Source organism: Sapajus apella, unplaced genomic scaffold, assembly GCF_009761245.1.
Source record: "Sapajus apella isolate SASKATOON/1434 unplaced genomic scaffold, GSC_monkey_1.0 scaffold73, whole genome shotgun sequence".
Lineage (NCBI taxonomy): Eukaryota > Metazoa > Chordata > Mammalia > Primates > Cebidae > Sapajus > Sapajus apella.
Window position 1 is genome coordinate 4267254 of NW_022437013.1, and position 26729 is coordinate 4293982.

The 26729-nt window shown below is 40.8% G+C and overlaps 1 protein-coding gene across 1 annotated transcript; it reads left to right on the forward strand.

Moving 5' to 3' along the window:
• The first annotated feature begins 217 nt into the window (after positions 1-217).
• On the forward strand, positions 218-25835 carry CAPN6 (calpain 6). Its single transcript, XM_032250825.1, has 13 exons — positions 218-508; positions 6813-6992; positions 16113-16244; positions 17610-17818; positions 18326-18518; positions 19078-19271; positions 19535-19612; positions 19718-19904; positions 21901-22023; positions 22188-22390; positions 22962-23083; positions 23450-23586; positions 24193-25835. The coding sequence occupies exons 2-13, from the start codon at positions 6828-6830 to the stop codon at positions 24373-24375; spliced, it is 1926 nt and encodes a 641-aa protein (XP_032106716.1). The 5' UTR covers positions 218-508; positions 6813-6827; the 3' UTR covers positions 24376-25835.
• The last annotated feature ends 894 nt before the right edge of the window (positions 25836-26729 follow it).

Genomic DNA, 26729 nt, shown 5'->3' on the forward strand with positions numbered 1-26729 from the left:
AACGTAGCCCACAATAACTTTGCCAACACTTCACCATTTTTCTCTGCATGTCCCCTCTCCAGTAATGTTCATGTCTGTGATATTAACCCTGGGACAGAAAAGCAAGAAATTTATCACAATCCTCCCTGAAAGTCCTATTTCTCCTTGAAGCAGAAAGAGCTTCCATACGTGGCTTCCTGAGTTTTTCAGTTTGCTGGTGCGTGGGTCTGGAGTGGGCATCCCGTCTGCACATCTGGTAGAGGCGCTTTCCAGATTTTCCTCATGACTCAGGATCAGTTTCTGACTGCTGGGCGGGGCAAAACCTCCTGAAGTTGCTGCAAGGCACCTCCCCCTGTGAGCAGAGCTTGGTACAGCCCAAATAGTTTTCAGGTTAAGAAAGCCAGAATCTTTGTTCAGCCGTACTGACTGAACAGACTTTTAGTGGAGTTACCTGGCTAACTGCAGCAGCGGCGAAGGCAGCAGTGTCAGCAGTAGCAGCAACAGCAGCAGGGCTCCTGGGATAACTCAGGTGAGCAGAGAGGGAATTCGCAAACTTATCCTGGAGTTTTATTTCCTGGATAACTTAGCGTCTAAGAAGGATGAAGAAACTTCAACTTTATAGTTAACCAAACTCCACAGCTATATTTTATGGCTTGTCTGGGTCAAATATGTGCCTGTTAATAGCAGTTTGGGAATTTCAAAAATAATGGAGTTTTTAGTTGGTTATTTTGAGGGGTGTGTGGGGTGATGATTGTGGTTGTCTGGAAATGAAACTTTTCTTGGGATATCAGGTAGGTTTCATGTGTGTGTGCGCACATGCATGTGTTTGTATGTGCTTGCCTTCTGCTACCCAAAATACCTGGTAAGTGAGGAAAAATCACAGGGGATGGTGCTAGGAGGGAGAAGCATGGCTCCGTTCTGGGCTTCCTTCTAGCTTCTGCTGGCCCACAGCTGTGGGCAAATTATTGAAATGCAGGCAAAACCTTGGAGCCACACTCTGTGCAAAAGGCCTGTGAACTTTGGTAGGGGGGTGAGCAGGCTGTGCACTGTTGCACAGGAGGAAGTGGTGGCCAAGTCTATCTTAATTCCCTGTCTTCACAGCCAGTGGTCTTCCTGCCTCGGTGACAGGTTGATCTTGGCTTCTCCATTTTCAGCCTCTGGCCTGGTTTTCTTCCCCTCCGATTCCAGCTTTGGTTTAAACTTTAATTTGAAGATGGGTCTCCATCCTCCACCCCAAGCCAGCTACACTGTTCTAGGGTCTGCACTGGGCTACTTGATCAGAGCTGGCTATGGGTAGGGGACAGGAAAAAGGAGGGGTGCGTTACAATGGAAACAATTGGTTATGAGGATTTGGAACTGTAAGTTTGCTGAAAAGCACATAGAAAAACTCAACAAATTCTGTTGTCCTGACTTCTGGCTTTAGGATAAAGCATCCTGGTTTGTATTAATAGTGTCTTGAAATTCAGCTAATGCCTCATTTGCTAATCTTTATTGTGAAAGTAAGGACGCTTTATAGTCTGAAGTAATAAACAAACAAAAAAATTCTTTGTGAACTGCTAATTAACTCTTTCATTCCTCTGGAAGTTTGTGTGTGTGTGAGCATGCTTATGTGCACGTGTATGCCTGAGTGTGTGTGTGAATACTTTGTAAATAGTGTTCTTTATTTGTCCTTAGAATCCCTAGCAGTCTAGGGAAAAGTCTAAACACTTATATGGTCAGGAATAGGTTAAAAAGTAGGCCTTCCATGTCCTTGGGAGTTTTCAGTTCCTAAATTAAAAGCAGAAAAAGCCCCTTTGTGACTCCCGAACAGTGTTTCCTTGATTAGCCTTGATTTGAAATCATCTCACCTTCTGACAGCTTGCAATACAAAAACAAAATTTTTAAATGCATTCTTGTGAGAAGAGGACAATATGAATTTTTAAAAGCATTGTCTTGCTTGAGGTATTCTGTCTTCATGTTTGCCCTCCTCCCCACCTTAAAACAAATTGTGGTAACAACAAAAAAAAGTCAGGGGTTCCCAGTTCTAGCGTGGGCTCTGTCACTAACTACGCAACCCTGAGCATGTCCCTTTACCTTACAACAAAAGAAAGAAGTTGTACTAAGTGATTTCTAAGAGTATTTCCAACATAACATTCTATAAATATCAGAATTTGATTCTTGAAAGGCTGGAAAAGTAGACATATAGGATGGGCTTATTCAACCAAAGGAGCAAGTGGGCCAAAAAAGGAGAGGTGAAATAGGGAGGAGTAGAGAATGGTGGAGGGGCGATTTTATATGAGTCTTTTAATTGTTGGTGCACGTCTTATTTAAAGCATGTGATCAAATTTCATCAGTTTCCCCTAAAGACAGAAAAGAAATTTAATTTGCTAAAAACAAGTGCTTCCTAATACTACTGCCCTGCTTTAGCCTTATCTTTAACAATTAAAGAGCATGTTCACATACATAATTTCGTTACATTCTCCCAATAACACCCTGAAGTAGACAGGGAAGCTAACATATTCCCATTGTGCTATGGGTCAACTGAGGGACTGAAAAGTTATGCATACCAAATGGTGACATTGTGGATTTGGTTCTGAATCTTGCGACCACTTGTGCTCTTTCTTATAATTTTGAATTGCTTTTTATTTTTTGATAGAGTTATTGAGCAATGGAATTAAATAAAATTTTGTCCTTTTTTGTTTGTTTTACTTTGAATGGCTTTGAACAGAGTCTTCTCTCTGGGCAGAGTAGGCTCATCCTATATAAGGCAGTGGGTGGGCTGGATCAGAGGATCTCTGTGGTCTCTTTTAGACCCAGAATATCTGGCCAGAAGTTTGAATCTGAACAGCCATACATAAGTCCCGTGATTAAATGCGTGCCCATAGACGTAAGCTGTGACTCTACCTGTGTATATATGAAAAGCACTATTCTCTGTATACCATGTGAATACTGAATTTGTATTACTTCTTCCTATCCAAGTCCCTTTTTTATCACCATACCACCCCCAGGTGTGGGGATAAGGGATGTGAATTGTGGGTACAGTGGTGCCTACTTCAGGACAGGGCAGAATTGGGTCTTCTGTATTCAATTCGTCTGCAAACTCTTATTGATTTTATCTTGATTCTTGCTCCAAGCACAGAACAGGGAGGAAACTGAGGAAAAGGAGAAATGAGTCAGGAACAATGCCTCAGCCATGCCCTCTCTCCCTTTCTCCATTAAGTTCCCTCATGGTCTCTCCTACTCACCTAAATCCAAAGTGGCTTGTGAACCACAGACAGGATGTATTTTATCAGATTTTTTTAGATCAAAATATGCTTTTTCCTCTAAGGCTAACCCACAGGTAAAGAAGCAAGAGATTTTGCTTTCAGAGCGTGCCTAGCTTCCTCAAGCTTTCCAGTCCAATGAGTAGAAAAAAAATACCTCCCTCTTTTAACTGCAGCCTTGTATTTTACATGGCAGTCTCCCTCAACTTCCCCTGTCAATTCTCCACTTTCTGCACTCTGGGACTGCTCCTATCCCTTCCCTTGGCAAACACGGTTTTCCTCATATTCTTTCCCAGTGTGGTGGGTCTGAATTAAAATAATATTGCCTAAGACCATTACCTTAGTGCTAAGCCCCACACTCTGCCTCACTCAACCACTCATTCCACTAGCCCTCAGTCCACGGGGTTCCTCTTCTTAAATGTCCACATTGCCTTTGTTAGCTAGAGGCTCTCCGTGGTTTATACTCAAATCCCTAGATTTATAGTCAAAGCCCTAACTTTTATCTTATCTCCTGACTTTCCTAATATGTGATCTTTAACTTAAGGGCTCTCCCCTCTTTATCACCCAGGGGTCGAATAAAACAGAAAGAAGGGAGCATTCCCTTCTCCACACTCATCTGTTCCAACAGAGAAAGTTGTTTATGACAAACCCAACTTACAAATTTCTGGGTTTCCAAAAGTTTTCTAAGGGTTAAATGATGAACCCTCTGATGTAAAGGGTTCAGATTCTCCCATGATCATCAAACCATGAGAATAAAGAACATTTTCAATATCTACCATGGCAATAAATTCTAGGCAGAATGCCTCAAAGTTGGGTATCATGTTTGCTTTGGAGGATTTTCTCATTTGAACTAAAAAATTATTTCTCTAAGAGGGCAATGACCAAAAGAAGCAGTGTGGTGTGAAGGAAACCTGCACACTAAATCTGACATTGCACAGAAGCTGGGTTTGAGTTAGCACTGCCAGTTTCTAGCTGCTGCTTCTCTGAGCTACCATTTCTGCAGATACAAAATGAAGGACACAGATAATCTCTTTAAACATGACTGCTATGATGAGAACCCAAACTAAAATGTAAAATGCAAACAAGAAATTGCCATACAAACATTAATTATCTACATAAGAGATTTATCTGTTCAACAAATATTTTCTGAACAATGTTTGTGTGCCCAGCTATGTGCCAGGCAATGAGTGGGCTTCAGTGTATATTTTACATTTATGGATCACTTTCTACTTATTCAAAATTACTTTCACACCAACCATGTCATTGGGTACACGCATGATGTAAGAGGGGCAGGGTAGATAACCTCAGTCTCCTGATGAGAAAATTGAGGCACAAAGAGAACATAGTCATAGACCAAATGGATCACTGTTCTGTTACCCAGTCATAAAAGAGGGTCACTTCTACTCTGCAAGTCTGAGAGGAATTGGGACTACAGTTGTACTGTAGTGAAAGTTCAGGCTCATAGCCTGCTTATTCTTATTTACCGTGTGCCCTCAAAACACAGGCACCCCAACCCAAAAGGTATTCTGTCAAGCTGTATTCTATCCATATGAGCTGTACATTCTGCCTCTGAAAGAGTCTACTGGGCTCACATGGGCTTTAAAAATTAAACCTGATTTTCTTTTCATTTGATGCTGCTTCTGTCTGTACACAGGCTCTCTTTATAAAGGGATTCCTTTTGCAGGATCTTGCCTGCCTTGGCATTTGACTGAGTAGTAAGGAAGACCTTTGAAGGCACAACAGGAAATACTCATTTATCCAGAATGTCCAGGGACTAGGAGGTTCCGGCAAACTAAATATTCTAATTGCCCCAGGCTATTCCACATTTACAGTCCCCAGGCTCTGGTAATTCACCAAACCTTCTAGGGAAAGCAAGAGGCACAGTAGTGTTTGTTATAAGTTTGAACACACAAGAAAATTGGGATCCATTTGCAACAGCCTCCAGAAAAAAGTCTGGGCAAACATTCAGCTTGGCTCTGATGCTGCATAACTAAAAATTATTACTGATACAATCCATGCTTTCAAACACAATGAAGTACACTTTAATATTTAAGACACGTGAGCAGACAAATCTGATGAAAAAAGGGACATCAGTATTTTGCAGTGCCCCATAGCTCTCAATTTTAAAAGCAATTGCCAATAAATAAGGCTATGAAAAATATGTTGTTATTCTCAGCTTCTTTTCCTTAGATTCACAGAAAGGGTAAGTTTGTTGTACATGGCTTGCAAATAACATTGTAATAACATTGCAAACATTTAAATTAAAAATTGTTATGATTTTCAAACGGGGAAATTTCTTTACCAGTGAGGCATTTCAATGTGATACTGAAAGGACATAAAATGAACTATTAGAGAGGTCTGATCAATATTTCACTTTTTATAAAATGGTGACTGCCTCATAGATATACCACACAGATACTCTTTAAAGTGCTAACATAGTCTCCTTATTTTTTGGCAGACATTCTGAAACTTAGTCAGGTTTCTTTGTTTCAACCCTCCTGTGATCATAGAATATAGACAGTTATTTCTTAAATACATTTTGAAATAGTTGACACCATGTAAATTTCACAATCTCATTCTTATTTACTGTTGAATGCCAGGAGAGGATCATTAAAATCATTACAAATCTATCTTTGTGAATCAAGCAAATGCTTTGAAAACCCTATTATTACCCCAAAGCTATTGAAAATCAAATCTGCCTTTCAAATTATCTTCCTAAAAACCAGTTGTTAAGGGCACATGAGTGTGGGGCACTCTGATAGACATTGCTTGAAGAGCCACTATATTAATTCTTTGTTTAGCCATGTGAGGTTTTTTCCTCTTTTCTTGTTTTTTAAAGAAAAGAAAGCAGCAGTGTATTGCCATGGGATAAGAATCTATAGCACACCAAATTAGTGTAATTGAATTTCAGAGTCTGCCTTTTATCACAGGCAAAGGATTATACATTAGACTTTTAAGAATAAAGGCCATACAATCTTTCCATCTTTCCTTGTCTTTGGAGGCCATCTGCTGAGCTGTTTTTTGCAGTAGCCTTCCTGGCCAATAATGAAAAATGCAAAGCTCTTTAAATGACAAGGGGGAAGGAAATGTGTAAAAAAGATTTGTTGGAATGGAAAGGGGCTGCTTTTCCCCTCATGCACGGTGTGTGACTCTCTAGGGCACCAACTTATTCTGACTATAGTAAAGTGATTTTTCCCTTATCTTCAAGTTATATTTTACCTTGAGCTACTCCCTGCTGGTGTAAATGGAAGACTTCCCTTTAAATTATAATGACTTACATTTAGCTCACAATCTTTACTTTTATTATTGATTTTTTTCCAATAAAATTAAGACCCACATCACCTCATTTGACAGATAAAGAAAGTGAGACCCCAAAATGGTTAGGCACCTTACCCAAGGCCCCATACTAATTGGTTGCCAAGTGTGGACCCTTCTTTCTTTGAAAATGGTGACGTTTCCTTTAAAGCCAAACTAGAAGTACCTAGTTCTGGGAAGAAGTCACCGGGATGATGGCTGTTTGTCTAATCTCAGGTAACCCCTAAAAGACCTGATAAATTCTTCCTTCAAAGACAACAATTTTCCTCATTCTAGGCATACTTCAACACTATGGGTCCTCCTCTGAAGCTCTTCAAAAACCAGAAATACCAGGAACTGAAGCAGGAATGTATCAAAGACAGTAGACTTTTCTGTGATCCAACATTTCTTCCTGAGAATGATTCTCTGTTCTACAATCGACTGCTTCCTGGAAAGGTGGTATGGAAACGTCCCCAGGTAACTTTGTATTTTACACGTTCTGTCTCCTTGACCTCCTTCATCATACCTCCACTTGATCCACTGTTTCACTTATATGGCCTGCTGTGTAGACCAATTTAGAAGTAAATTTCTTTCTTTTTCTTTTTCTTTCTTTCTTTCTTTCTTTCTTTCTTCTCTTTCTTTCTTTCTCTCTTTCTTTCACTTTATTGAAATATAATTAACAAATAAAAACTATTTATATTTATGGCGTACAATGTGATGTTTTGATATACATATACATTTTGAAATAATTGCCACAATCAAGTTAATTAACATAGTCATCACCTCACATAAAGAAAACTTTACAATGAAAGCTCCATGAATCTGTGCTCCTAGCTCTAGCTTGGAGTTCTGAATTTTAGTCAAATTTTGACAGATTTAGTAATTTAGAAAGAACAACAAAAAAAGATATACTGTAACTTTTTAAGATTAGCTATCTAACCTTAAGCAAATTAACCTAAGATCCATTCAAGGTGTTCTGTGTATCAATAGTTGTTTTATTTTTACTGGTGAGTAGTAATTTATGATGTGGATATACCACAATTTGTTTCTTCATCTAGTCACCCACTAAAGGGCATTGGGGTTATTTCTAGTATTTTTTACTGTTACACATAAAGATGCTATGAATATTTTTGCACAAAAAGAGAGAGACATGCCATCCTTATTTTCTTTTGGAAGTTCATTTGAGTAAATATGGTAACTCAAAAAGCAACTATGTTCTTGCCTCCTTATTGAGGTACCTATCATAGCAATTTGAATATAATTTCAAACCAGTGAGGAGAAAAACTCCTTATACAGTGAACATAAATGACATGAATTTTGAAGGGAGAAGATGAATTTTGCATGGGGAAAAGAAGGCATCTTTGCTGCTCTATGGATACCATCATCTGTATCATCCCATAACTGGCCAAGTGGGCTTCAAGCAGAATTACAGGTCTTTCACTATCTATTAGTAGTAGCTATTAATTGTTGTTATGGTTCTCTGTGCATTATCTGTATGTTGTGTTTCTAAAGGAAGTTTCAGAACCCTTTCACTAGCCCATGAACAGGAGCTCAATGTATAAAATGATAGGATGATGGAGTCAGTAGAACAAATAGCAACCTTGCTATATCTAAAGCTTATAACTGGATAGGAGGATATTGTATCTAAGCTCCTTCTCAATGTAGGTGATGAGGTGTATAGGGCACAGAGGGATGTTGTGAAATGCAAGTTCTTGGACCTTTATAATATCCTGAAGACATTCAGGTCCTATTTCTGTGTACTATTATGGAACTATCTCGAGCGTCACCTCAATGTTTGCCTCCTTCAGTGAGCAAACTATCACTTTTAGTTGCAATTTCCACAGCTTAAATTCCTAAATGGAGTTATGCCAAGTGCTACTTTGGTTGACGCACGTTGCTACCATGTGGTGTCAAGATATACTGGTTACATCAAGACTTGTTTTCTATGCAACTCAAAGGACATCTCCTAGTTTTTACCTGTAAACAATGATAACAATCGAAAGTATGAGACTGGGAGAAGTTCTCTCTGTCTGAAGGAAAATTACACTCCTCCTGCCTTTCTGCATCTCCAGTTATTGACATTCCAGTGGATCACATTGCTGACCTGCAAGAAAAATCTAAGAAATGAGCAGAATTTACTAACCAATACTTTGGTATGTAGACAGGACTTTTTTTACTTTTGCAAAAGTACATGGAGAAAATAGAGATACGTTGCCTGGGAGCCACTCTTATGAATGGATGGTGATAAAACCACTCTTATGAATGGATGGTGATAAAGAGAGGGCATCCCTCTTTTCTGATGCCTGGATATGAAGGAAAGGATGTCGATAGGGCAAAAGTAGCTAAAAAAGAAACAAGAAATTAATTGGGTAGGTGTCTTTTTAAAATAAAATAGATTTGAACATATTTATAGGCTAAGGAGTAGATGGTAAAGGAGATGAGATTGAAGACAAAGAAGAGAAAAGAGATAATTGATAGGGGTTAGGTGGAGGAGGTGGGAGGGGATCTGGTGGGTGGCAAAATTGCAAGCCAACATGAAACCATTCCCCAGATGTGCACCAAGCAGACAGTGCTTCCTGTACTGGATGTCTTTAGACACACCCTTTCCCCTCTACCTTGGCTCAGTCCATGTCCTTTGCCTGCATCGTCCAAATTCTGTGGATTGAATCCTAGATGGATTAGCTGGGAAGGAAAAAGTCTTAACAACAATGGCATTTTGCCTCAGAGGCAAGCAATACCCCTTCTAAGGTGGAAGAAAATCAGACAGAGAGGCTGAACAGTGGGGATGGGTAGGAAAAAGAATCAACAGTCGTGACATGCCTACTATGGGCCAGATACTGTGTCCGAAGTGTTCTATGCATTATTTTACTTCACCCATATTTACCACCCTTATTTACTTCACCTTATATTGCCGGAGACCATATGCTCCTGGCTTAGCAAAGTGGGGATGTTAAAAGTTACTTTGATGCAATTCTGTTTTCCTAGTTTAAATAATAGCAGTAGATATATCCCCAGGCTAGAATTTGCATTCGGGTTTGACTGCAAAGCCTACATGAGTTTTTTACTCTATCATGCTGTCATATCAGTGAGATAGAGTTGTTTGTGTCTCATGTTTTTATGAAAAAAAGGTAGCTTCCCTCCAGTCAGTTCTTCACTGTGTTGATGCCACACTTCCATTAACTGATCCACACTCTCCTGTTTGAGAGCATGGTGTTTACTTAGTCTTATTCAGCCCAAAGGGAGAATCACTAGAGAAATATTTACTGAACAACTACTCTATGCCAGCCTTGGTGCAAGACACAGACATGGCCTGTGGTGAGGCACTCCCATTCTAGCTGGGGAGATGCATATTGAGCTATCAAAGAGTTAAAAAAATGAATTTTGAATGTATGAAATGCTATTTTCAGGCATATGGACAGTAAATCATGCAGAATTTTTGAAGTAGGAGAGATCATCATAGATTGGAAGGGTTGGGGAAGAGGCCTTTTGTGGGGAGTAGAAGAAAAAAAAACAAGGTTCTGGACCACCATCTGAGCCTCCTCAAAAAGCTGTGGATTCCTTCCCAGCCAGAGTGGAGGCCAAGCCTGTGGTCAAGAACCACGTCAGAATTCTCTGGCCTCCCATCAGGAAAGCTGAGGGACAGAGCTGGGCCTCTCTGAACTGGCTCAGGAAGACCAGATGAGTCGCTGGCCTCCCCCACCTCACTGGCAAAGTTGAGATCCTGGTTTGCAGGGAAGCTTACAGACATCTTGTCCCTTGGCATGCCATGTAGCTGCACACGTAATAGGGGCTGTTTTCTGAAGTTTCCAAAATGGAAGCAGCATGATTAACCTGATATTTTCTGTCTTTTTCCTTTCTCATGTTGAGGGCTTCTGCCTTCATAAGCCCCCATGCCTGTAAACACCACTGATAGTTGAACAAACTGACTCCAGTCAAGCTCCGCCCCACCCCCCATTCTGGGGCAGGATTGAGTTCCCCTCCTTTCCACTTGCCACTTCCTTGCTGTGCTTTAAGGAGCCTCTTTAAATGGCAGGAATTATGAGTGTTTTGCATTTGTTCAATGCCAGATCATCTGCCCATACCCTCCAGAGGAAAGTTCTCCTTAATTTCTCCAGTAGTCCATTGGCCCCAGCTATCATTCTAATTTTCCGAGTACACAGGTATGTTGCCTGAGACCATGTGCTCCTAGACTTTTCTGTCCTCCTGGGACTCAACATGTACAGTCTTCATAAATTATAAGGTCTAAGTTATACTGAGTTACAGTGTGATCATAAGGCTGCAGGTAGGATTTTTAGGCTAAAATCTGCCTGCCAAATTCCCACAGAAAATCTCTTCTCCAGCTCCCTCCAGACACTCTCCCCTCCTACTCTCCTCTGGCTTTTTTCCTTACCGACTCGTATCTACCTACAATAGTGTCTTAAAGACAGACACATCTAATCCTTGACTAAAAAGCAGCAAAACCTCATGGGAATTTGCACTGTCAGCTGTGAGGGGGAAAAGGGCACCTGCACAAGGTCTTCTGTCAGCTCTCTTGTCAAGTTTTAAGTTCAGCCTTTGCTACCATTGCCGTTTCGTAGTCTTCCCTTCGAGAATACGTTCCCCTGGGGTCACTTTACTACATTGTCTGGTTGGGAGTGGGAGGGTGATGAGGCTTGTATTAAATCTATCATAGTAGGAATGGAAGGGAAAGGCAGATGAGGGGAAACATTAGAAGCAGAATATACAGGCTTGGGTGGTAGATGGCATATGAGGGAACCATAAAGAAAGAAACACTTTTCTCTCTGTGCTAATAGAAATTTCCAGCCACCAGCTGAATGTAACACCTAGGTATAGTAGTTTTGGACTAGTCTGTTCATGAATTTCCTTTTATTCCTAGAGACTGTATCATCCCATGTGAGTAGTCCTAAGTGTTTTCCACTGTTTACACAATTGAAGAGAGTTGAATAGGCCCATAGTCTTTCTCTCCAACTGTCCTATTTATTTTAAATTATGCGTTAACAAACTTTAATAGCTTTATCGAAGTGCAGTTTATATACTGTGAAACTCACCTGTTTTAAGTGTACAAAGCAATGATTTTTAGTAAATTTAAAGTTGTGCAAACATTACTACAACCCAATTGTAGAAGAATTGCATCACTTCAATAAGATCCCTTGTGCACATTTGCAGGGAGTAATCCCTCCACCCTCCCCCCCCCCCCCTGCTGCAGGCAACCACTAATTTACTTTTGGTTTCTATCCAGAACTCCCTATTCTGTACATTTCACTTAAAATGGAATCATAAAAGTAACTGGCTTCTTTTTCTTAGCATAATGTTTTCAAGAGTCACCCATGTTGTAGCATGTATCAGTTTGTTCTTTCTTATTGCTGAGCAGTATTTCATTGCAAAGATATATAAATTCTTCTCCAAAACGTAGTTTGGAACCTATACCTTGAGTTTCCTGACAGAATTCTGAAGGTTTAAGTGAGAAAATGACTACATAGTGATTTGATGGCCTAGTTTGGAAGTGGAAGCTGGGCCTAAGACCCTATTCTATTCTCCATGTTGAGTTTTCTTTGGATGGATTAGTGAGGAAGAGAATATTTTACTGATAACAAAATCTTCATGCAGAATTAAAACTCCCCTCTAGAAAAAATGGACTCCTTGAGAGGCTTGTGCAATGTTGGTTCCTGAACCTAAGTCCACCTACAACTGCTCCATCTGGAGGATGCTTCAATTTTCTAAGTAAAATAATGGCTACTTGGAGTAGCTCACAAAGACCTCAGTTCCTGAATAGCAGTTCTGTGCAAATTACCCCTGAGCCTTCTGGGACTATTTAGACCCTGAACTTATTCATAATGTACCTACTGCGGGGCTGGCTTCACTTGTAGGTGTCCACACCCCTACCCCCTCAGTACTGCATGATTGCACGTAGCACTTTTTAAAGTGTTTCCACTCTTCTGGCTGCTGGTTTTCCAGGCAGCTTTTCATTTTACTGTGGTTCTTGAGGTTTACCCTGGACCTCAATGTTTATTGTCAGCAAATTTCACCTGTGTAAAAAAAAAAAATGCTGAATTTGGATGTGGTAGATGCAAAGGGAGTCACACAGAGTGCCTTGTGCAGAGCTACAGGATTTGTAATTGTATGGCCCCTCCCACTCAGAGGTCTCTGAGAAGGAGGATGAAGTAAGGACAATGAGAAGTCCCTTAAGACTAAGCTAAGAGAACATACTTCCTAGAGAAGCTGCTTTGCTTAATGGAAGGTTTTTGGCTCGGATGTGGGGTCATGTGGGGACCATTTCAGCTTTACTCTTGGTACTCAACTTCCCAGTTGTGTGTTTCTTACTAAGAAATAATTTTGCTGTGATAAACAGCCCAGTTCAAGGATCACTTCAACTGTGCCAACACAGCTGGGAGCCATTAGGGGCTCAGCATCTCTCCTCGCTCCTAAGCCACCCAAATATTGTGAATATGTGAGCTGTGACCTCTCTTCCAACCCCATTCCTACCACTCCAGCATGGCTCAATCTGAAATGTCCCATCTGCACTCTGCATCTCAGCTTTGAGTTACAAAAAAATTTCCCAAGTCTTACATCCTTAACCCCAGCAGGAAGATATCCAGTGTGTCCGAACCTAGGGGAAAAGTCAACAGTCATTTTGTTGTTTTCAAATTTGTCAACAAAAAGTCTGCTTGGCTGCTAGATTTACATTGGCTTTACCCTTTATCCATGTCTACTTTCTAGTCTTTTAATGCCTCATGTCCTTAAAGATGTAGAAGGTATGGCTTAATAAAGTATTTATTTCCCACATTTCATGTCACCATGCTTATATATAGTAAGAGTTTGATTCATATTTGGTGGATTTAATTGAGCAGATTAATGCCTATTGGTGATATTTATCCTGGAACCAAAAGTTAAGAGATAAGTAAATTTTCCAAAAGGGTGAAGAGTGTTTAGGTGAGTTTTAAGCAGAGGCATAAAACATTGGGATGAATGACTGAAAGAGGTGGTAGCATCTCTGTCCCTGAGAAGCTGCACAATTTTATCCTATATGTGGTGTCCATTGTTGAGCCTAAAGGCACAGGGATGCATGGCTGAGATCTTGAGTTTCCTTCTCTAACCATATGTGGTTCTGAAAAATCAAAAACTTTAGATCTAGATCTCCTGCTTACTAGCTGGATGATCAGAGTGGCAAGTTATTGCCTCTCTCTGAGTTCGCTCCTTCAAGTGAAAAATAAAAAACTTTACTAGTCTCCAAAATCCTTTCCAGTTTTGACACTCTATGACTGTTAACCTGTCATGTTTTAAATCTATTATCAAATAGCCATCATGTATGAGGAGAGGTAAAGAATAACTGGAGAATGGGCCAGTTTATAAGAGGAAATGGAACATGGGGGGGTTTCCCAAATTTACATATTCTCATGAATTTAACACAGCTTTTAATATATACATTATATGTAAACACACACACACACACACATATATATATTTACATAGGCATATAAGATATAATATACATATATAAGATATAATAATATACACACATATAAGATATAATAATCACATCCATCTTGGGTTTACAAGAGAATAATTACCTGATTCTTCAATCTGAATTCTGTTTATATGTCTTTTTGCTCACTTATGTGACCCTTTATGTCTTCAATAGAAGTTCACATGCCAAAAGTGTTGACTAAGCCTAGATCCCTACTGTGAAAAGAAAATCTTATGGAAATTTAAGACAGCGTGATCTAACTCCAACCACTAACAACTCTACGTAAAGCTAGCAAATAATTTGCTTTACTAATCTAAAAGTGCACTTTTTCATATATCAGCGTTCACTTTATTTTTCCATGCTAGAAACTATGATATGTATTATCTCGGTTCAAGAAATTATTTTATACTTTTACATCTTGCTCCAAATAAAATGAAAACACTTGAACTGGGGAATAAGAACTGTGCTTAGTTTCATTTTGGAAAAGGCAAAGAAACTATAAGAAGAAAAAAAAATTAGTTTAACTCACCCAACATATCTACTCTATGTTCAATAGGTGAAAACAAAGGCAGTTTGCAACCATAAAAAATATTTTTTTAAGTTAGAAAATTCTCCTAAAACAAAAAGTAGTTGTGAGATACCAGACATGCATCTAAAAAAAAAATATAAAAAAAAAAAAAAAAAAAAAAAAGCCTGAAAATCCAAAGCTGATAAGCCATCTCCTTTTGGCAGAGGAATGCCCAATTAATCTTCAGCTTGGACTTGTCTTTGCCCAGAATGCCTATTTCTTTCCAGAGTTATTTTGGCTTTTAAAGAATATATGGAATGTTTCATTCTGTAGACCAGACCCTTCATCAAGGAGAATTATGTCCATTAAAAAAAATGAGGTTTGAGGATCAGAAAAATATAGCTGTCTCTAATACTTTTTAAAAGGTTATATGTCTAGATTCCATTTGAGACAGAGATTTATTTCTGCTGGGTAAGCAGAATGTCAAGGCTCTGGCCAATGGCCTCCTCATGAAGCTTTCTCCATCTAGTCAAGAATGCATTGGTATTTCCTGCCTTTGAACTCTGCAAGTGCTGATACTCTGAGTCACCCAATTATGTCTTCAACTATGTAGTGTCATGTATGCTGCTATGCCTATGCCCATGCCTTTCTCTCTACCTGTTATGCCACCGTACTCCTCTCTTGTTCAGCTGCCTAACTCTAGGCAACTCCAGTGTAAACACCACTGTGAATCCTATTCTGACTATGATCAGGAGAATTATGGGGATTCCTCCTTTAGACGCAAATTATGCTTTGAAAATGACTCTACTGTGTCGAATCACTTTGTGTTATAACTGTATTATTTGGGTGTCATTTTCCTACTCACAGTGGGAAAAGCACAGCTAATATGTTGGGGGGAAGACACAGGCACACATTCCAAACAAATACTGTCCCCACTCTGCCCAGATGCCCTCAGGACCTTCACTGAGAAGAGTGTCGGTTGAAGTGCTCCTGTGAGTGGATTATTACCACCTGCTATCAATGCTGCTGCCATCTATATTCATCCAAAAATGTAGAAAAATATGGTTGCTATGGATACCACTGTTGCCTTTGATTTATGTTAGAAAAGGGCTTCCTATAAGGTCTCCTAACTGATTTTCCTAGAGAAGGAGATGAATTAATGTTCACCTTTATTAGACCTTGTCTCTTTAATCCAAGTTCCCTTTCAAGCACAGGTGCTTCCGAAAATCTCATCCTGACAAAATAGGATCAGAATGTAATGTGCTAATTCCTACCTAGTTTGTTTGTTTGTTTGTTTGCAAAGTTCACTGCTGTGGTGAAAACTCTCCCAAGCCCCAGTGATAGCTATGTCTAAGAGCCCTCACCACCACATGGCACCCAATCTCATCACATCCCCTCCTTTCATTTCCCCTGCTATTTCCCCACATGGGGCTAGATGATCAACTGTTTTCTGGTTTTCTTTACAATCCCCTCAGCCTTCCCTTCATCCCATCTATGGAAATCCTAGTCATTTTTCAACCTTAACCTTATCTCCTCTATGAAGTCTGTCCTGCCTAGTTCAGCTCACAGCGACTCTTGCAAAACTCTTCCCAGACTCTTGTATAACCAATTATTATATCCATAGGACATCTGCGATGATCCCCGTCTGATTGTGGGCAACATTAGCCACCACCAGCTGACCCAGGGGAGACTGGGGCACAAGCCAATGGTTTCTGCATTTTCCTGTTTGGCTGTTCAAGAGTCTCACTGGACAAAGGTATTATCTCTTCTGTGGGACCTCATTCAGTTTCTACTTTCTTGTCTTCTTTAATAACTTTAGGAAAAAATCAGCTCATAACATTCTTAGATTGTTATATTTCTTGAAAGCAGAGGTATTAACTAGGTGACTTTCCTCCATTTCATTATAAGAAGTTTTACAAACACAGAAAAGTTGAAAGAATTTTATAGTGAACACCTACATATACCCACCTAGATTCTACCATTATCTTTTTACTCTACTTGTGTTGTCATATATGCCCATTGATCTTTGGTTATCATTTGCCATGCATTGACTCAGTGTCTCTGCATACTTACATTCTCTGTACCTACTGGGGTATAAAGCCAGTGGAAGGTAGGAAGTCACTAATATACACTAATAATAGAAAAGGTGAGAAAGACAGAAGTAGGACTTTGAAAATGTTCTAATAAATTATTAGTAGTACAAAAATTCCTTTAGTATTCAGGTAGAGTTCAAGGCAATGAAATGTTAACTTGACTTGGGACAACGTTAAAACATTTTCCTCAAAAAGTAATTTTAAAATATTAATGTGTAGGTATTATATAAAAAGAATATCATCGGGCGCGGTGGCTCAAGCCTGTAATCCCAGCACTTTGGGAGGCCGAGGCGGGTGGATCACGAGGTCAAGAGATGGAGACCATCCTGGTCAACATGGTGAAACCCCGTCTCTACTAAAAATACAAAAAATTAGCTGGGCATGGTGGCGCGTGCCTGTAATCCCAGCTACTCAGGAGGCTGAGGCAGGAGAATTGCCTGAACCCAGGAGGCGGAGGTTGCGGTGAGCCGAGATCGCGCCATTGCACTCCAGCCTGGGTAACATGAGTGAAACTCCGTCTCAAAAAAAAAAAAAAAAAAGAATATCCTAAACGTGATTTTATTCAAAATGCAAATGAAATCTATATTAAATAGAATTGATATAAAATCTCTAGAATGGATATTTAGAAAACAAACTACAATGGGCCTTGATTTTGATTGATTTTACTTTTAAAAATGCCTTGCATTTGAAACATGCAATCATGAATATGTTTATATAGTCCTCTTCTCAACATCTAGTTTATAGATGATTTGCAGAAAGCATTTAACCACTGACCGCTTGCCCCAGCCACCCTGTGTACTCCTGTGTGCATTTAGGCAGGCATGGTGATATTATCCTCAGCAAAACTGAACTGAGGAAGCAGAAGTTGTGGCCAAAATGCCATACCTAGGATTTTCCAATCCAGACTCAAATGAGGTGTATGTGGCATGCTTCCTGCTGCCATGTAGATTTGCCAGGAGTACATTTTAATTTCATTTTCTGGATGTGGTCTGGGAGTAACACTTGATTAAATGTTCTTACATTTTTAGACAATTCCCAACCATAAGGAACAGGAATGGGACCCTCAAAAAACAGATAACTATGCTGGGATATTTCACTTTCGTTTCTGGCATTTTGGAGAATGGACTGAAGTGGTAATTGATGACTTGTTGCCCACCATCAACGGAGATCTGGTCTTCTCTTTCTCCACCTCCATGAACGAGTTTTGGAATGCTCTGCTGGAAAAAGCTTATGCAAAGTAAGGAGGGGATTGACTAGGCTGCTGTCAGGTTACATGAGGAAAGGAAAGCCACATTTGTCTTTGGGAGTTCATTCCCTCCCAGCCCAACCCTGGGGTTTAAGTTGGGTAAGATATCAGTCAGAACCAAGGCATTGCTTTGCACTTGGGCCTGGCTCTCAGAAATCTTAGATGAGAGAGAAATCAGAGGTTCTTGCTTCCATTTAAACTTTTACCTGCTCCCAGGTACCCTTTTCTGCTGCTATCTGCAGCTTACATGGCATTATAACTTCAGCTTTTCCTTATCTAATATCTCCCCATAGAAAGAAGTTTCTGCATAGACTGTCCTTGATCAACATAGCCTAAGCCTAGAAATTTCTGAATATAATTTCAAAACATCTCTCATTTCATACCTAGAGAAAAGCCATCTGGTAAAGTCTAGGCAGGGAATGTTCTGATTCTTTAGAGTATGATGTTCTTGACCTGAAAAACAATTTTATAAAGATAACCTTGCATACTTGCCCTCAGGCTGCTAGGCTGTTATGAGGCCCTGGATGGTTTGACCATCACTGATATTATTGTGGACTTCACGGGCACATTGGCTGAAACTGTTGACATGCAGAAAGGAAGATACACTGAGCTTGTTGAGGAGAAGTACAAGCTGTTCGGAGAACTGTACAAAACATTTACCAAAGGTGGTCTGATCTGCTGTTCCATTGAGGTTTGTACTCATGAAAAACAACCACATTATATTCATTCCTGGCAGAAGAAACTACAAAATTTAGTAGGGAAAATCGCCCTTAACCTGAAGACCCATGAGAAACCATTAATGAGACTTGGAAAGCTAACATACACATTTTGTCCTGGAGTGGAGGCTGAGGTGCTTTAACTTTTTAGCCTTTTGTACCGGATATTCCACATGGAAGCAATGCAATCCAGGCTGATGTCAGTAGCCTCTGCTAAATTATTACTCCTGTTTCTACTTCTAGATCTTGAGGTGATGACTGCTTGCTCAAAAAATGAATCTGCTCCACCTAAGTTTATGGCAGTTCATATTAATGTACTACAGTGGATAGTTTGAATCTGACTTGTTTGAGTTGTTATATTACATTCTTTATTTTTTTCCGCTTTGTGTTTGTGTCAAGTTGGGTGTCTGGATGAAATTCCCATCTGTGTGAGAACTAGCCTCAATTCTACTGGGTTAATCCAATCAATGTAGAAGGGGAGCCAGGATTGGGTGTCCCATTTCCTGTGTCTTATATATCTTTCTCTGCTCTCAGTCTCCCAATCAGGAGGAGCAAGAAGTTGAAACTGATTGGGGTCTGCTGAAGGGCCATACCTACACCATGACTGATATTCGCAAAATTCGTCTTGGAGAGAGACTTGTGGAAGTCTTCAGTGCTGAGAAGCTGTATATGGTTCGCCTGAGAAACCCCTTGGGAAGACAGGAATGGAGTGGCCCCTGGAGTGAAATGTGAGTTGCATTCCACTTTCACAGCTGTATCACCAAAGCCCTGTAGTTCTCCCAGACCCATCCATCCAAGCTGCTAGTGAGCTGTTCTCAATGCTCAGTGACATCTGTGGGTTGTTGTCAGGCATGGGGTCTGTGACCCAGCCACAAATGAAATAAAGCAGAACTGATTCTCATGAATTCCGTTTCTCTGGTATCCTGCTTACTACAAGAAGTCAATGGCAAATATAATGGTTTATCTTTTTTTTTTTTCTATTTGCTTTTAGTTCTGAAGAGTGGCAGCAACTGACTGCAGCAGATCGCAAGAACCTGGGGCTTGTTATGTCTGATGATGGAGAGTTTTGGTGAGGAGAGGTTTCTGTGCCAAGGGAATTGGGGCTTCTACATGGAACTACAGTGGTAAGTATTAAATATTATCTTTGTTTTTTTCCTGTACTCCTTCCATTCAGGATGAGCTTGGAGGAGTTTTGCCGCAACTTTCACAAACTGAATGTCTGCCGCAATGTGAACAACCCTATTTTTGGCCGAAAGGAGCTGGAATCAGTGTTGGGATGCTGGACTGTAGATGATGATCCCCTGATGAACCGCTCAGGAGGCTGCTATAACAACCGTGATACCTTCCTGCAGAATCCCCAGGTTTGAGTCAATTACTTTATTTGCCTCCAAGTTGTCCAGTCAATAGGAATTCAGATCTCACTTTGGTCCTCTCTGGAGTATTTCTTTAGCATCAAGTCTTCTATTTGCAGCTATTGTGTAATATTCATCAACCAGGATCCCTAGGGCTTCACTCAGGTGCTTGTAAAACACAGCAGACTATGTATTTTTGTAGAGACAGGCCTTGGCAGCATTATCAAATCTGAATCGCCTCCTCTGGCTGCCTCTCTTCTGGCCATATTGCCTGGTATGGCTCTTTGACAATCCCTGCTTCCTTGTGATGGTCCCACATTGGAGAAAGAAGATCTGCTTTGAGATGCTGTCTCAATTCTTCCTCATTTCTCTTTACTGCCCAGCTGTTCTCTGGGGTGCACATTTACTATCTTATTCCTCTTTCTAATAAAGATGGCTATTCTGAACCCCATCATTATGCCTCCATTTTCTCATCTAGATCCAGGTCATTTTTCCCAGGATTTGAATCATTGCCCTGTCAATGGCTCCATCCCATCCATCTCCCATTATGGTGCTATTCCAGGTGACATAGCAGGGTCAGGTCCAAGTAAACTCCGGAGTAAAAAATCCAAACATCCAAAGCCTGAATCTATAGTAACCTGAATGGTTTGAGTCTATAATAACCTGAATTCTTGTTTTCTATGGGTTAGCTCATCGGCACATTTTGAGACGAAGTTTCATCTCAAAATGTGCCGATGAGCTAACCCATAGAAAACAAGAATTCTGACCATATTGCTGCCTCACTGCCCATGGACATGTCTTTTATTTCCATGGATCTCATTGGTCAGGCATTTAGGAGGATACCAAGACTACTGGACTGATTCACCTAACTCATACTGTTCTTCCACCCTTTCCATCTTAATGGTTCCTAAATAAAAGAAATGTCCTATCTCCCCCATACACCACCTCACCCCCATTTACAACTCTGGAAATGTTTCAAATATTAGGCACATATACTAAGCTGGGGAAATAGCTTCACTCTATATGTATGTACAGCATTGAACTTAGGGGCCTTGGTTCTGGATCTGTTTTGCCCCCTTCCTTTCCCTTCCCTTCCTTTCCCTTCGTTTCCCTTCCCTTTCCTCCCCTCCCTTTTCCTTCCCTTCCCTTCCCTTCCCTCCTCTCCCTTCCCCTCCCCTCCTCTTCCCTTCTCTTCCCTTCCTTTCTTTCCCTCCTTCCTTCCTTCATTATTTCCTTTTAGAGATGAGGTCTCCCTTTGTTGCCCAGGTTGGAGTGCACTGGCATAATCACAGTTCACTGCACCCTTGAATTCCTGGGCTCAAAGGATCCTTCTGCCTTAGCCTCCCAAGTAGCTGTTTGATGTTTATTTCTAAAGGAAGAGAAGAATGGAAACAGAGACAGACAGAAAACTCTGATGTTTTTCAGTTTTATCTCCCAATAGCACCACTATTCCCCAGATGATGCTTGGAGAGTCTCTTACACAGGCTTCTAGCTTCCTTAAAGTGGTGGTAGCAAAACATCAATTCTCCAGGGAACTGGATCCAGCCCTTTCACAGGCCATATGTCTGACTGGCAACAGGAGGCTAGCCCAGGGTGATGCTGCAGTGTCAGGTTGAGTCAAATAAGAACCCTTTCTGTCTTTACAAATTCTAAACTTTTTCTATATATGACATTTAAATACAAAGGAATCATAACAACAACAATAATAATAATGCAATAATTTACCAAGAACTTATTAGAACAAAGCATATCCTCTTTGGCATCAAAGGCTAAGAATGAAGTAGTCCCTCGACGTATTCTGAATGGCATAGAAAGAAGCAAGTGTTAATGATCTACACTAGCAAGTCAATGAATTATCCAAGACCTTGTTGTCTGATCAATATCAAAGCCCAGAGAATAACTCAAGGCTCTACTTCCCAATGACAAGCTTTCTTTCTGGAAATTTAAGCTGGCTTATCTGAAATGGGAATGGTTACTCACCTCCTTGGTGGCCTCTTTCCCTTAGTACATCTTCACCGTGCCTGAGGATGGGCACAAGGTCATTATGTCACTTCAGCAGAAGGACCTGCGCACTTACCGCCGAATGGGAAGACCTGACAATTACATCATCGGCTTTGAGCTCTTCAAGGTAAAAATGGGCATTTGGAGCAAAGAGAATGAAGACAAACAGAGTAAAAATTAGGATGAATTTAGGGGTAGGGGAAGAATGAAAGGCCTAGGGATAAAGAAGACAGTGGACACAAAAACCATGATTTGAGTAGAATTAAATATTTTACCCTATTTTATTTCCAGGTGGAGATGAACCGGAAATTTCGCCTCCACCACCTCTACATCCAGGAGCGTGCTGGGACTTCCACCTATATTGATACCCGCACAGTGTTTCTGAGCAAGTACCTGAAGAAGGGCAACTATGTGCTTGTCCCAACCATGTTCCAGCATGGCCGCACCAGCGAGTTTCTCCTAAGAATCTTCTCTGAAGTGCCTGTCCAGCTCAGGTTCAGTTTCCTTCACAAGCCCTCAAACTCCTGTTCTTTGCTTTACCTACAATTCTAAACCCGTTCACCTGTCTCCCATCTTCAGACATTCAATGGGACAACTTGCTTAAATAAGACTCGATTCACTAAAGTTATGGTGGTAAAAATATTTCTCAAAAAGGGATTGGGAGAAATTCCCCAGTGAAGGTGTGAACTTCAGAGCTCTGAGCTACCCTTAAAGAGGAACAGGCCCATAGTCTAAGTTCTTCCACATCTATTTTATCCTCTGTTTTCTGGCTGATGCCATCTTTTCTTGAGCAGCTGGCACTCCTCCCTGCTCTTCCATTATGATCTGAGTACTGGGTCACCAAAACTACCTTTTGTTCCAGTCTTGCCTACTTTGATCTTTATCTCCTGGCCCTTAAAGAAAGGAGAAAGGAAAGCATGCTCAAAATATAAGCCATATCTAAGGAGGAATGGGCTAAGTCACACAATGTCTCATGCTTTTCAGCAATAGTGTCTGCTTTGGTGGGCTTATTTCATCAAAGGATATTTATCATATAATGACACTATTTTATTTTTGATGTTCTAGGGAACTGACTCTGGACATGCCCAAAATGTCCTGCTGGAACCTGGCTCGTGGCTACCCAAAAGTAGTTACTCAGATCACTGTTCACAGTGCTGAGGACCTGGAGAGGAAGTATGCCAATGAAAGTAAGAATGGCAGGAATTCTGGGGAAGCGAAAATTCAGTTGCATTTATAGCACATAAATTAGAAAACATGATCACAAATGATTTTCTCCAGTGATATTTTCAGTCTTGAGAAGTGGGATGGATGGCAACCATGGCAGAGGATGGGATGTCAACTTCACACAAGGCCTACATTAGATTCATTTACATATTTCTATGTAAAATATGGAAAAGGAAATGGAAGTGGGAACAAAAGTGTTGAATCTCATTCATTCTGGTGCTCAGGTGCTATGCTGAAAGTCCCAGAATTGGCATAGCGAGATACCTTCTTGCCTATCTAGAAAAGGAACTTTAATCACTGTGTTAAAAACATATGTCACTTTGTTCCAGCTGTAAACCCATATTTGATCATTAAATGTGGAAAGGAAGAAGTCCGTTCTCCTGTCCAGAAGAATACTGTTCATGCCATTTTTGACACCCAGGCCATTTTCTACAGAAGGACCACTGACATTCCTATTATAATACAGGTAAGAGTGTATACAGGGGTCCCCAGAAAGTCTCATATTCTGTACCAGATACTAGATTATTCCAAGAACCTTACATATGTTTAGGATGCAGAGCAAGAATTACCCTATTTTTTTGGTTTGTTTTATACTCAAAAACTCTTCTCATCAAGCATGGACTCTGACTTCCTTATTAAAATCCATCCTAAATCTCCTTTCTTTGACTTATTTCACTGTGGACAAAAGTCCACATTTTCACGGGTACACATGTTAACACACGTATCATAAAATCCCATGGAGGGAAGCATATGCCAGTTCAGAGGACCTTTACATGGTTAGGTCAGGATGAATCACTGTAGTCTGGCAGTTATTCTGACTCACTACACCTGACCAGCTGCCTTTATCACCATCCTACAGATAAAGAACAACCTGGAGCTCTGTTTTCTGGCTTTTCATCTGTATTTTTTGAGGTATCCTCCCCTCAGCTGATGGGCTATCAGGAAATAACAGAACAGTTTCTTTGTTTTGAAACAAATCTTTTGAAGCTCAGCATTAGGGCTGGATGTCACTGGGCAAAGGCTAATCTCACTGAGGGCTGCTCATCTTCTCTCCCTTCATTTGTTTTTCTAGGTCTGGAACAGCCGAAAATTCTGTGATCAGTTCTTGGGGCAGGTTACTCTGGATGCTGACCCCAGCGATTGCCGTGATCTGAAGTCTCTGTACCTGCGTAAGAAGGGTGGTCCCACTGCCAAAGTCAAGCAAGGCCACATCAGTTTCAAGGTTATTTCCAGCGATGATCTCACTGAGCTCTAAATCTCCAATCCCAGAGAATCCTGACAGAGCTTGCCACCCTTTTATTTTTCGTCAGGTGCCACGTCTTAGTTAAGATGCAAAATCTTTAGAAAGAATGAGATTCACAATAATTAACTTTTCCTCTCTTCTAGTAAGTTCCCCATACCTCCCAATCCAAGTAGCATCAGTAGCTACATAACCTATATACCTCCAGCAGCTGGACAGGGGGAGGTGACAGTCTTATCTAGACATCATACATGTTTGCCAAGAAAGGATCTTGGCAAAGATCCTTTTTAAGGGGTGAGATTCAAGCAGGACAATAACAAGAGGCTGGACACCCTACAGATGTCTTTGATGTTTTCAGTTGTTAAATATATCTCCCCTGTAGGGCATGTTGAGGAAGGAGGAGGGCTGATCAAGGCCAAGCTGGTCTAGCCTGACATCCTAGCTCCTGACTGAACACTATAGACTTCCCAGCAGCATTTCACCCAGCAGCCAGAGCCAACTTTAAGTCCCCAACCGTTACAACCACCACTGCCACCACCGCCAACCATGACCACCATTACCACCTCTGGAAAGTGTAGTCCTGCCCTAACCCAAGTCACCCCCCACAGTAAATTTTACCTTCATGTTGAGAAAGCTTCCTAGGTGCTTAATCAAGAGCTGGAGTTCAATGAGTCCTAGAAAGTGAGAAGGGCCTGAGCTTCAGCTCAATGGAAACCAGCTGTGTGCCACAAGACGAAAAAGTGGAAGAAGCTGCGGTGGGAGACAAAGCCTCGGTCCCCCACCCATCCACACACACCTACACTCACACACGCGCACCTGGGCGCGCACGAACTACCGTTCAGGCAGTCAGTGGGCAAGAGGAAAGATGAGTAAGTACCACACACCCCTAAAAGATGACAGGATTCATCCAGACGTAGTACAGCCAGTTTGGGGCCCCTGACTGCAATGTGAAACCTCTCGCTGCTGCTAGGTTTACAAACAAGCCCATTGTCCTGTGCCTCCTAATATCATTTGTACTGAAGACCCCATCTGGGGACTTGAGACTTTGGTCTCAGCCCAGATGCCTCAGACTTTTCTCTCACTTGGGATGCTTCACTCGCTGGGGGTGTTTCTTTGCCCTCTCATTTTTCAGTACTGCTACAGAATTTTCTCTAGAGTCAATTATTATTAAATGTTCTTCCCTCCATCCTAACCTATCAATGTTCTTCTCCTCCTTCAAGGCCCAGTATAAATGCCACCTTCTCCATGAAGCCTTTCCTAATTCCACCCCAAGCCCCCACCTTCAACAATATTTCAATGCTTCCGCAATGATGAAAAAGAAATATAGTTGTAGTACTTAGCCTAGTCCAGCAAGCATTCATTTTTAGCTCGCTCATTTCTTACCATGTTTTTCAGTCTATGTAACTTCTGCAGTGCCTTCACTACACTGCCTTACATAAACCAAATCACAATAAAGTTCATATTAAATACAGTGACCAGTCTTGATTTGAATTAATGGTGTGGGATGGATGGCAATATTGACCATCTGTTAAGACTTGTTTTAAAGCCACTGGAGGTGGGGGTTGGAGTACTTCATGAAATCTGAGCCCAGGTAAAAGGGTGATGGATTCAAAGGCCCTGGCTGCACTCTGATGGTACAGTTATTTGCATGGTAGGGTAGTTGGAAGAATGAAGAGTGGCCTTTATTTCACATTTAGGGACAGTTGGGTGTTATTCGGGGTTACTCAATTTTGAAAATCCTATTTGGGATTGGATAAGGCCAAAGGTATAGTAGCCAAATCTTTCAAGGACAGATGTCTCAACAAGACAAAATACCAACTCCCCTCTCCCAGTATCTTCCTTAGAGCCAAACGAATGTGTGAAGACTTCCCTCATTTACTTATACAGTCTGCCATCTGTCCGTCTTATAGTAGGTGATGGGGAAAACTCTTCTTATTTTTCCTCTTGACATGAAAAAGTGCCTAACTAGAGGAGGGATCTCCAAAGGAGTAGCTCAGGAGTACAGTTCTCAAGTACAGCCCTCACTGTCTGTCCTTATAACACTAACCCAGAACATATTAGATATTTACATGTTGTAGATTTTTGTCAGACATGAAATATCCCATGTAGATAATGTAATCATTCCATATGGTCACCAGATGGCACTATGATATTACAATTAAGCTCAAAGATGCTACTGCTTTTTTTTCGAAGGATGATAATTTTTCCCCAGATAAAAACGGGTAGAATACCCTCTCTCACCACTCTTATTCATAGTACTTGCAGTTCTGGCAGGGGCAATCAGGCAAGAGAAAGACATAAAGTGTATTTAAAGGGGAAGAGAGGATGTCAGATTGTCTCTGTTTGCAGATGACATGATTGTATATTTA

Coding starts and splice junctions, on each gene's coding strand:
- CAPN6 (XM_032250825.1), top strand. CDS start 6,828: ATGGGTCCTCCTCTGAAGCTCTTCAAAAACCAGAAATACCAGGAACTG. Junction 18,519..19,077: donor TGATCTGCTGTTCCATTGAG/GTTTGTACTCAT, acceptor CTCTGCTCTCAG/TCTCCCAATCAGGAGGAGCA. Junction 19,272..19,534: donor AGTGGCCCCTGGAGTGAAAT/GTGAGTTGCATT, acceptor ATTTGCTTTTAG/TTCTGAAGAGTGGCAGCAAC.